The 12,549-nt window shown below is 45.0% G+C and overlaps 1 protein-coding gene across 2 annotated transcripts in view; it reads right to left on the reverse strand.

Annotated features, from left to right (window-relative positions):
- Positions 1–2,034: 2,034 nt before the first annotated feature.
- Dpysl3 (dihydropyrimidinase like 3) overlaps positions 2,035–12,549 on the reverse strand; it is a 109,799-nt gene continuing 99,284 nt past the window's right edge. For both annotated transcript variants that reach the window (XM_042692193.1, XM_042692194.1), the window contains exons 11-14: positions 10,275–10,445; positions 8,838–9,017; positions 6,768–6,930; positions 2,035–5,374 (exon numbers count right to left, since the gene is read on the reverse strand). In XM_042692193.1, the coding sequence (XP_042548127.1) occupies positions 5,286–5,374; positions 6,768–6,930; positions 8,838–9,017; positions 10,275–10,445 (603 nt within the window). In that variant the 3' untranslated portion in view covers positions 2,035–5,285. The remainder of the gene's footprint in view (positions 5,375–6,767; positions 6,931–8,837; positions 9,018–10,274; positions 10,446–12,549) is intronic.

Here is a 12,549-nt window from a genome sequence, read left to right on the forward strand (position 1 = left end):
AGGTGTTTCACCAGTTCTGAGCTTGAGTCACAATGTAAGCCTACAGACTGAGGCTTATTAAACATCAAACATTGACCCTCTACTGTATAATAATTCTCTATTGTGCTCAGAGCAGCTTTTGATCATTTTTGAGCACTGTGCTCTCCTGCATCAAAGGCATTAATGCTACCAGCCCAAGAAGAACTCATCACCTATCAAAGCAATTCATTAGAATTTTCTCTCCTAGGGTCTCTGCTACTTTCTCCACCTGTGCGGTCATCCATATTCCTGCCATTTGGCTGAGGATGTAAGTCTTACTGGTTTGAGACAGTGTAGAGCTGGTGCTATGTCTGACTTTTCCAGCATCCATCCCTTCTTCTGGAATCACTTATTCATTTTCTTGGTGGGGTAACTGAGTTCACAAAGATCCATGTATGTGACACGTGTGGGTGAGTGATTCGCCCATGCTCTCTCCTGGCCACAGTGACCTCTTCATGATGAACCTATGACTCAGAGCTGAGTCACCCAGGTGAATTTCTCCAGCTGGAAGGATGGAAGGCATTGTTCTAGGATTACTCAACAGATTGAGATCAGAACCTGGAGATCTCATGGAAATTTTAGCCCTAATGTAGAAAGCACTTCCCCAAGAAGGAAGCATGCAGACAGAGCTGGGAGGGAAAGCAGCATTCTGCCCCCTGGTGTCCGTGATCAACTGGACCATGCAGCCAGGATCCAGCCTTGCCCAAGCCAGTGCCCTAGCACAGGTGAGGCCCCGGGTTAATTTGCCTTCAGCTTTTCAGTTCCACTAGATTTGAAGATTTCACACTTACACAACTGAACATGCTTCTCCTCTAACTCCTCCCCGCACTCCCTTCCCCTTCCCCCGCCCCCTCCTCTCCCCCACCGGTTGGTCATGGAGCTTGAACTCAGGGCCCAGACACTGTCTCTGAGCTCTTTTGCTAAAAGTGAGCACTCTACCACTTTGAGCCACAGCTCCACTTCTGGTGGTTAATTTGAGATAGGAGTCTCACAGACTTTCTGCCTAGGCTGGTTTTTAACTACAGTCCTCAATTATCTCAGCCTCCAGAGTAGCTAGGATTACAGGCATGAGCCACCATCGCCCAGCTTTTCTTTTCTTTTTTCCTTTGTAATGTTGAAGAGATCAAATCCATGACCTTGTACCTAGATGACAAGTACTCTGCCATTGAACTACATCCCCCAGCCCTGGAGACAGTTTTAAAGACTTCTTTATTACAGCCCCAGAGCCTTCAAACTTGCTGGTATGTATGTACTTAAAAACTCTCAAAGAAGTAGCCATAGCAAGTAATCCTTCCAAAAAAAATGTTGTCCATCTTGAGATTGGTGCTAAAGCTGTTCCATACACAGTTGTAGTTTTTCCTCCAAGTGCAGACTTTTAGAAAAGTTATAGATCATTCTTACAAAACAACCCAATTAGCAGGACTTTCTTTCAGCCAATACCTCAAACACCAAACTAAACTAAACCAAAGCAAAGACCTTTTAGATTCTGTCTTGCATTCAGCAGGCTTTATTCCAAATATGAATGCTTCCTATACTAATACTAAATTTGACAGTTCCCAGGAAAATCTTATTTATTCCCCAAAGTTTTAATAATGGTCAAATTAACCATTTAATGTCCATGAAAGAAAATACCAGCTAGGCACTGGTGGTTCACAAATATAATCCTACTTACTCAAGAAGCTGAGATGTGAAAGTTGTGGTTCAAAGCCAGCCTAGGAACACAGATCTGGGACACTTTCAGCCCTAATTAATAAAAAAGCTAGAAATGGAGGTGTGGTTCAAGGAGTAGAAGGACAAAAAGCATTGAGTAAAAAAGCCAACCAAGAGTTTGAGGCACTGAGTTCCACCCCCAATACCAGCATTAAAGAAAAATAGGAGAAACCCACAAAGGAAATTTTCTACAGATTACCATCCTCATCATATCTGTCATGTGTAGTAAACATTTGAGTCCCAGGCTGCATTATTAATAGAGTAGGAGATTTGCATCAGATACAGAAGACAAAAGAACCGTGTTGGTAATTTTATAGTCATTTTAATAACCAGGTTTACATTAACAGTCACTTGATGAACTTTTTTTCTTTAAGTTCAGCTAACTCAATACACAGTTTTCTTCACGGTTCAAACCAAACAGCTCTTCAGACAGAGCTACCTCACAGCTAGCACAGATCACAGGGCGGTTTACTGTCTGTCCATATCCACCAGTCACAGAACTGAACACCCACACACCATGTCGCAAAGGGGGAATTACAAGGAATCCGGGCTGCCCAGGATGGCCTGGGCCAGCCAGAAGTGCATCTGGGACTCAAGCTGGGGTGTATTCATGGGGGAAGGGCCTGGGGTGTTGGGGCAAGAACCAAGATTGGGAACCATCCACTTGTAGGAAGGGACTTCTCATGGTGAGCAAAATGGAGTCCAGGCTTAGGATTCAAAATGACTGTCAGAATGGTCAAGAAGAAAAAGACTGAAAGATGATTGAACTTTGGAACAAAGCCATTTGAGGGATGAATCATCCCACTGGCTTTAGAGAACCTAGAAGTAAAAGAAATATCTCTACTGGAATGGTTGATTCAATAGTTCTACAGAGACCTCCCCAAATGCCTAAGCTCATGGCCCTGTCAAACAGAGCCCCAACAGATTGCTAGCTGAGCGTAGTAGGAGAAGAAAGAAAGTAGGAGAAGAGCAGGTCATCCTCAGAGAGGGGTCAAGCCAAGACACAGGATGGCAAAGCTGGCTTGAGAAATGGGCGGGAGACCCATACCCATACTCCCTCTCATGCTTAAGTATGATGTCTGTGAACATGGAGGGGACTGAGGACACAGGGCCATTTTCTTTCCCTCAGACCATTGTTGAAGGGCTATTTGATTCGTCTATGTGGCAGAACAAATGGAGAATATTTCCCTGGTTAAGAAAATAGCGAGTCCATTTTCTAGGGATTCTCAGGAAATTCTCTGCTTGAATGTTTACTATTGGTAAGTAAGGAAAGGGAGACTTTTGAAAACGGTTGCTCAGCCAGAGGGCAAGAGAGAATTGTTCTTACATAGAAAGGTTGTAGACTATACACTTGAGGTTGAATGCTGCATTTTGAAGGAAGATTCATTTCCATGGCATAAAAGAGACCTGGAGGGATGGGTGGGGCTCAGGGCTGGCTGACAGCAGAGCAGGTGCTGAAGTGGATGCTCAGACTAGTTTACTGACATGTCTTTTCCTCCATCTGGTGGCCATGGCTGGTATTACAACCAACCCTAAAGTCCAGCCTGGCTTCTGAGGTATATTTAGATATATGTGTAAATGCTTCCCATCTAGCAAAATCCCTTTCTATAGAAAAGTCATTCTGACTCATATCTTTGAATCGTAAGTTAAAGCTACACTTTCCCTTTTTTGCTTAAGGTTTTCTTTTAAAAGAAAAGCACCACGAGAGCCTTAAAATAGCACAGTTGCATATTATAAGGTGATAAGAGTATTTCTTCATGATTAGAACAGAAAGGAATTTGCCAGGGGAAATCCTCTTCCTTAGCTATTTTCAAATCCTTTTTCAGCCAAGTGTTTCTCTGGTGTTCAGCTTATTACAAAGTCTGCAGTTAGGGATGGAGTTGCAGCACCGTGGTAATGTTTGCCTAGCATGTGTTAGGCCCTGGGTTCAACTGCCCAGCACCGACAAACAAAAACAAACACACACACACACAAAATCAAAACCTGCAGTCAGACAATGGTTTCTCCTAAGTACTTAAAAGGTGTTTGAGGCCTGCTCTTCTCTTCAAAGTACTTAGACTCAGGGTTATTGGTTCTACCACATAGGTCACCAGGGCACAGAGCTCTGATTCCATGTTTTTTCCTACATGAGAATGTCTTGATTTTACAGATTCTTGCCTTCTTCACAGACCTTGCTCCAAAGCTGGGCAAGAGGTCTGAGAGGGAAATGGACATGAACTCTGGCAAATGGCCCCTTCTGATTTCCTGTTCCTCCTCCACAAGGAAGGTTATATCCCATAACTCCACTTGTGTAGGAGACTTTAGTACTGTAACAAAAAGTTACTCTCAAGGATCTGCTAATGGAAGAGGAAAGAGATGGCTTGTGATTGAAAAAGATGGAACCAGAAGTTACAGGATACGTTCCCTCTGCTCCAGACTGATTTTTTCCAGATCCCTGTTTTACTCTCCTAACAGCAGATTCCCCATGAGTAGTAAAAAAATAGGGAACACCTAATGAAATCAATTAAAAATCATCATAGTCAATCATTGACATTCCTCAATCTCAAACTCAGCATGGTTGATCTCTCCTCCCCTTCGTCACCATGTCCCATCAGAGCTAAAGCCCCAACTCAGGATGTCAGAAGCATGAGCTGCTTCTGGGTTTGCAGAAGAGCCTGTCCTGTCCTCAGAGGGAGGCATTAAAAGCCTCTGTGTCCCTCCTCACTGGGGCCTGTGCTGCGCTCAGTCATCACCTTCTAAGAGGAAGAAGACACTAGCATCGCCGGCTCCCTCCCAGTCTGCCCTTCCCATCCCAGGAAGGAGAGGATTTGAAAGCAATGCCAGGAAAGAGGCCCAAGCCAACACCAGCCTCATCAAGCAGGTAGAAGAAATGACTGGATTCTGGTGTATCAATAAAGCGTTCAAAGAAATGAAATCTACTAGGAAGGGATGTGAGACAAGTTCCAGAATGCAAAGACTACCTGTCTTCTTGGAGGTACCCCAGAGGTCCCATGTTAAGCAAGGGCAGCCACAAGTAGCCATCTTCCATGGAAATTAATAACATGTCCTCAACACAATGCCCACAACACTGCTGCTCAGTCAGCCCACCCACCTCCCTCCTACAAGCCCCACCCCAGCCCTTCTTCACCCTCTGCCTTGCTTGGAGCTCCCACCACCCACTCACCCCAAATAACCTGTGTGGCTTTTAATCGTGTCCCTGACATCCCAGCTTTGTCTGTCCCTTTGTCATATGATGTAGCACTACACACGCTCTCAACACTATGGGATAGCAGACTCTTTACCTTAGTGGCCTGTCTGATTGCATGCATGTCAGTGGGGGAAAGGGGTCAAACAAATCAAGGCTATGCATAAACAGAAAAACAAAGCAATATTGGTAAAGCTAGGCAAGCAAGCGTAACATGGATAAACATAAGGCTTGAGGCTTCTTGATTCTTTAGATCACAACCGTTTGGATGTACTTTGCTTCTTAAATAATGGTGTGGACCATTTTGGCTTCAAAACAATCTCTTCTTGCTTCTTTGCACCTGCTCCTCCCCTCCTCTTTGGGAAGGAGTTGCTTAACTCAGAGATGTGATATTAGAGCGGCCTCCAGGGGGCGCCACAATGCGCTTGCTGGCAGAGCGGACGCCCTCATCCACTTGGGTGCCTGTCGTTGGAAATAAATTCCCAGGGAGAAATAAGGAAGGAGTAAAAGGCAAAATGATTACTTTGAAGAGAATTAGGTAGGAAATGTCTGACTGGCCTAAGAAACTTAGAGTAGACCTTGATCTCTTCATAGTTACTTCCCCTTCCTTGGGACAGTGCTTTCTGGTAGGAACAGCGGAGTTTCTATCTAGCTTGTAACTGCCCTGAACTTGACAACATTTCTAAGAACACTGAAAATCAGGAGGCGAAAGACTGCTGCCTAACAGTAATTGTGGCTAGCAAAGCTTCAAGAGCCTCCACGAGTAATCCCATCTGAGTCACGTGAGTCTTGTTTAGGGACAGACTATTATTTCTACTCACAGGGGAGGAGGGAGGCCAGAGAGCTAGGTCCCTTGCCCAGAGCTTGAAGGATCCTGACCAGGACCCTCTGAACAGAAAACAGTGAGTGGCCAGGTCCATTTCCCCATGAAAGGAGCCTTGAAAAATGCTCTTCCAGCCCTTATTCTTCTTCTACAAGCCATGGGAGTCTCCCTTTAAACACACCTTCTCTTTCTTATTATCCTGATTCCCCCAAACCTACATCTCCCATCATAGGGAAGGGACTCTATGTTTATTTCTCCCCAGTGTAGACCACTGACTGGGGAACAATTGAACCATGATTTTCTGTTCCTATCAGGGAGTTCTTAAAGAACAGGTCAGATAACAATATGAAAAACACACAGTAAAAGTTAAAGCTGTGGAAGCTATTATTATTATTACCAGGGAGAGAAGAACACTAAAACTGTAGTTATAAGAAGCTACTGCACTTGGAGGATAAAAATAGAGCTTTTTTTTTTTTTTGCCAGTCCTGGGACTTGAACTGAGGGCCTGGGCCCTCTCCCTGAGTTTCTTTTGCTCAAGGCTACCATTCTACCACTTGAGCCACAGAGCTACTTCCAGCTTTTTCTACTTATGTGGTGCTGAGGAATCAAACCCAGGGCTTCATGCATGCGAGGCAAGCACTCTACCACTGAGGCACCTTCCCAGCCCAAAACAGAACTATTTTTATAAATCACAGGAGCACACTATGTGTCATAGAGAATCAAGATCACTTCAGCTCCTCCGTGCTGCTCTCAAGCAGGTCTGACCTCAAAGCCTTTGCTGTCATTTGCATTTGACCTTGAACTTGATCTCCAACCTGACTAGTTCTTGTCTGACTTCCTCACCAGGATATTGTTCAGTTTCCAAACCTTCCTGCTTGTTCCCACTATCCTTTTCCTCAATAGGATGCCAGCACCAGGCTGGAGACACATGAAAGACCAACTCTTAGGATCTCAGTCCCCCTTATAGGCACCCTGGTCCCTCCCCACCCCTTCTTCCCTCCCTCCCCCCCTTAATAAATCTGTGCTGCTAACCTGACAGGCTGAATCCTGACTGATGCAAATTCCTCACAGGTGGATTCGGCCGAGTGGGAGAGCCCCGGGTAGAACCCGCAGGGGTCCCTCCTTTAGGGGTGGTGGTCAGATCAAACACCGGCCCATCGTACATGCCCCTTGGGACTGCGTGCAGGTCTCCCATCTGCAGCCAGAAAGACAAGGGTCACCATTCATTTATGACAGATTGAAGTCTGCATGTACATCTCTGAGCGCAGCGCGTGCGGGATTTTCTACAGCTGGGCTTGTGTGAAGGAGAAGGCAAGGTGGGAGAATGTCTGGTGTGCTGGGGATGACAGGGTGGGCAGGAGGGAGGAGCCCAAGCTGGAAGTGTTACCACACGGGCTGGAGCCCAGCCATCAGGAACTGAAGCCATGTCAAGCAAGGTCTCACAGGCTGGCAACGTGGGGTCACATGGGAGTTCTACCTTTAGAGCACACATCAGGAGGACCAGGCCCTGAATGAGAGTCTGTGGTCTGACCCCATGGACTCTGGCTGTGGGGCCAGCCAACAATGTCAACCAAGGGCAGGCATGCTCAGGGCAGGGCCTCAGGCCAGATGCTGGAGTTTGTATGGTCCTTTGAAATACGATGCTTCCCTCAGAGGGACTCACAGTCTAATGGACAAACATTGCAAGACCATACTTGGTGGCAGTGGGCCCAGGGTCCAGCACACAGCCTCTATCCACATTGTATCATTGGCCACAGCAAGGCAAGGAGGCCATGCTGCTAGCCATACTTGAGTGTAAGGATTGAACACAGCTTGACAACAGAAGTCCTGCCAGAGCCTTCCGTCTGTGTTCATGAAGTGGACAGGCTGCAAAAACACACAAGCCAAGCTCATCAGTGTGTGTGTGTGTTGGGGGGGTGGGGGTGGTCCATGGAGCCATGATGATGGTGTCTCTGCTCCCTAAGGAGCAGGCCCAAGTCTCTGTTCTGGAATCTAAGTCACATCCGCAAAAATAAGGAGTGAACACTAGGGAAGTTTGAGTCTTATTTTCTTCTCTGTTAGGTCCAAACTGGACACATATAAAATGTGAGTGTGAGTCTATGTGTATGAGTGAGAGAAAGACAGAGACAGAGACAGAGAGACAGAGGGAGACAGAGAGAGAGTGTGTTTAAAATCAAGAACTTAAGCAAGCTTGTGTTTTACCCGTGGTAGCTAGAAGTTGTCAGCATTTGTGCCATTGAACAATACTGACAGGCTGGGATAGGATGGGTGGATGTGAACTCTGGTGCTTATTGTAAGCCATTAAGAATATCCAGGGCTCATACCGGTGATCCTACCTAGTCAGGAGACTGAGAACTGAGGATCACCGTTCAAAGCCAACTTGGGCAGGAAAGTCCATTAGTCTCTTATCTCCATTTAACCACAAAAAGCTAAATGTCGAGCTTGTAGCTCAAGTGTTGGAGTGATAGCCATGAGCACAAAAGCTCAGGGACAGCCCCCAGACCCAGAGTTCAAGACCTGGGACCAGTAAACTATAAAAAGGAATATATATAATATATATATATGAATGATAGTAGTGGAGCCTGGGCACTGTCCTTAGTTTATTGGCTCAAAGCTACCACTCCGTCACTTGAGCCACAACTCCACTTCTGCTTTGTGATGGTTAATTGAAGATAATAGTTTCACAAACTCGCCTGCCCAAGCTAGCTTTGAACTAAGATCCTCAAATCTCAACCAACCTGAGTAGTTAAGATCATAGATGTGATTCATCAATGCCCGGAGAGAATCATTTATTTTCATACAAATATGCTAACATTATACGCAATTAGTCAAAGTTTACAGTATTTAAAGTAAGAGTACTATAAACATTGGAGAAATTCCTTAGGGAAAACAAAACAAACAAAAATCCCCCAACTATCTCTGGCAAAAAAAAAATGTTTCATTATTCCCTTTATCACAAGAACACTTACTCATTTGTTGTCCAGGGCCAGGGGGCTACTGTGAATCTGTGTGCGTATTTGGGAAACACAGATGCTCTGGGTCGCTTGGTCTCCTTCATTTCAACAAACACTTTCCAACCTCTGGGTCCCACCTGCTCCTTACCTTCCTCCTGGCTTTGATGCGCTTATAGACATAGTCAGAGGAGGGGCTGCAGGGGATGAAGCGGCCAGCTCCCTGGGTAACATGCAGATTGCCGTCTTCCATCATGATCTTGCCCTGGCAGATGACCACCAAGGGTGCCCCGCGCAGCTCCATGCCTTCAAAGATGTTGTACTCTGCAGCCTAGAGATGGGGCAGAGGCCAACGCCACGGCGGGTAAAGGAAGGGGAGAACAAGGGCATTTATTTCCTGCTGTGTTTGGGACCCTGCCTCCGATGACCAGATAAGCCAGGGAAAGCCCTAGGTGAGTCTGTTGCCTTCCAGAAGGGAGGAGACAGCAGGAGACTGCCACTGGCTAACTGAAGAACGGACTTCTGGCAAAGAAAAATGCAAGTCTGCAAGTAGAAGTGGGTTTCCCTGCCAGCGAGGTTCCAGATGCTGTGTATGGAGTCTGGTGTGGAGTGGGTGCATAGAGGGGTAGTGTGGCCCTTTGCAATCACTAGGTCAACGTTCTATACCATGATGAGATGGGACGGCTGACCAATGGTGATTACCAACACATAGGATTTCTCCCCATCTCCTTTATTTATTCAATAAAGGAGAGACAGTTTTTGCAAAAAGACGCTATCAAGTTTGGAGTTAAGGTATTTGGGTTAACTAGCTTCACCATGGACTGACTGCATGAAATCCTTAATCCTTTACATTTAGAAAATGGGAATAATAATAGTGTCTATTGGTGGGAGGCTGTTATGAGATTTGGTGAATTAAAAGCACAGTGCTTGGCCAGGCCTGGGTGAGCTCCTATCAGTCATCCTAACTACTTCAAGAGGTTGAGATTTGGAGGATCATGGTTCAAGGCTAGCCAAGGCAGAAGAGGATGTTAGATTCCATTTTGAAAATATCTGGCAAAAAATTGGGCTGGAAGCCTGGGTCAAGTGGCAGAGCACCAGCCAATCAAATAAGTCAAGCTAGCACAAGCCTCTGAATTCAAGCCCCCAGTATCAGGGAGCACAGGGCTTGATAGGTAAATGCTTTATAAACAAATACAAACTCTTTACTAACAAATATTAAGTACCTTATATAAGCATCGGGCTTTGGTTTTTAATCTACATGAACAGAAACACATGACAACAATACTAATTCTTTCCTTAGTCTCTAAACAAGAAGCCTGTCTAAGCCTCCTTAGTACTGCTAACACACAGGATTTGGGGGAGCCTCACAGATCCCCCCAATCCTGGTCAGAGGAGGAAGAGCTGAGCCATTGTGCTGACCCACCTATCCTGGACATCAAGAGCAAGAAATACAGTTTATGTTTTAAGCCACTAAGATCCAGGATGGATTACGATTGCAACTTGAACAAGTCTAACTGATAGCATACCATGTACACACACTCCTGACCTAGCTCTGGGCATGAATTCCTATCAGCAGCCCAGGCCTTACCGACTGGTGGTTCTTGGCAGAGACGATTTTCACAGCATCTGGATCCCAGATGACCAGGTCACTGTCAGAGCCCACAGATATCCGGCCCTTGCGAGGATACAAGTTAAAGATCTTGGCAGCATTTGTGCTTGTCACAGCCACAAACTGGTTTTCATCCATTTTCCCTGTGGCCTATAGAAATACACAAAGCATATAACTATATCTGACTCTATCTCTATATTCCCTGTATCTATTGACACTGGGCTTCCAAGCTCGGAGGAAGATGAGCTCAAACACTGGAAAGAACTGAGGGCCCACATAAAGGTGAGCATGCAGGCTGGGTAGTCAGACACAAGGCTTCAGGTAAAAGGTACTGTCCTGGAGTATGTGCTTTCTTCTGAGCATGCACATTTTTACTCATTTATTCATTATCCCACAAGGAATTAGGGAGTTTACAGTAAAAAAATGTGATTGTGATCCCAGTCTTTCAATACATGTGTGTACTTGAAATATGCTGTATCTGCATCAGAATAGTTAAGATGCTCATCCCTGAGTAGTAGAATTACGAGAATTCCTTCCACTTGGGATTGAAGTTTAAATGTAGAGTCTTCTGCTTGCTAGGAACATGTTTTATTACTTGAGCTATGTCCATCCACCCTCTTTGCATTCATTATTTTTCCAAATAGGGTCTTTTTACCTGGGCAATCCGTGACTGTAATCTTCCTGTTTATACTTCCTGCATGCATGGCTGGGATGAAAGCTGAGTCATCATACCCAGCTTTTAATTAGTTGAGATAGGGTCTGGTGAAGGTTTTGCTCATGCTGGCCTTGAACCATGATCCTCTTCATCTCAGTCTCCCAAGTAGTTGGGATTACAGTCATGAGCCATTGTGCCTTGCTAGAGGCCATTTCATATGTTTGTTCTGTTTTCATACATGCACTTGTGTGAGGTTTCCAAGTGTTCTTTATGAAGCAAGCAGTATGTTGGCAACTTAATGAATGATACACCTGTACCTCTCTCAGGATGGGGTTGTGATTTCATTATTGTTTGCTCGCTCATGGAGCGGGCTAGCACAAAGGAAGACAGCTCTCATATCCCTCAGTAATATAATTTTCTGGGACCACCTATGGGATCCATCACTGAGTATAATTATGTAATTATGTAATTCTCAAGCATGAGTGCCTAAAATTATTGCTAATAATTTCAGATAGTGTCAGGATACATAAACCTACTGATAAATACAGAACAGTGTAGAAAAGACAAGCTATTTGAGATATATATATATATATATATATATATACTTTCTGTGATCTCAATACAAATGGCTTGAGTACAGAAAAGACTAAAGTTAAAAGCAAGCCTTGAGCTTACTGGGAGAAAAGAAATTCAGTGAATCACACTGCATAGATGAATAGGGTATTAGTTTACATATATTCTCTTTGGCCCTGAACATGGGGAAGTGATCAGCTGAATAAATCATGAGTTGGTTACTAAAATCTTTGGGAGAGTCTCCATTTAAGTGTCTGTTTCTTTCCTCAGAAGACACTGATGGACAGTCTCCTGGGTTGCCACCTGTAGTGCCGGTGGAGTAGCGTGACTCCTGGCACAGACTCATTGCTTACCATTTTTTTAAAAATGTAAATATGTAAACATTTTTTGTCAGATCACAAAAATCTGTTGCCCATAAATTACTTTGTGAAGAAAATAAGCTGCTGTCAGTTCATTTGGCAAACACACATTAGACAGCATATTCATGCTTTCCATTTTCAGTGCTCTTTCAAAGGAAGTCATAAAACTCTCCAAACAACAACAAAAAAATAAAGAATTAATTAATTCATTGGTATTTTAAATCCAGTCATTCATAGAGTTGGTTGGAAAAGTTTTATGACTATTCTTGGTTCTTTTTTTTTTTTTGGGTCCGGTCGTGGGCCCTGAACTCTGGGCCTGGGCGCTGTCCCTCAGCTAGGCTAGCGCTCTACCACTGGAGCCACAGCACCACTTCCGGCTTTTTTCTTTTTGCTTATGTGGTGCTGAGGAATCGAACCCAGGGCCTCGAGCATGCAAGGCAAGCGCTCTACCACTGAGCCACCTTCCCAGCCCTGTTCATGGTTCTTAACCTTGGAATATTTCTTCCAGTTCTACATATCTGACTTGGTGACTAGAAGGCGAGTTCCCAAACCGGTTGAGTCACCTGCCTCTGCACCTCTCACTGCAGGTGTGAAATCTCCCCTGCATCTAGACTGTCCTCACCAGAACACCTGGGGAGCAGAGCCCTGGCTTGGTTGGTGCAAGAGG

The sequence above is a fragment of the Dipodomys spectabilis genome, unplaced genomic scaffold (assembly GCF_019054845.1).
Source record: "Dipodomys spectabilis isolate Male_0828 unplaced genomic scaffold, ASM1905484v1 ptg000147l, whole genome shotgun sequence".
NCBI lineage: Eukaryota > Metazoa > Chordata > Mammalia > Rodentia > Heteromyidae > Dipodomys > Dipodomys spectabilis.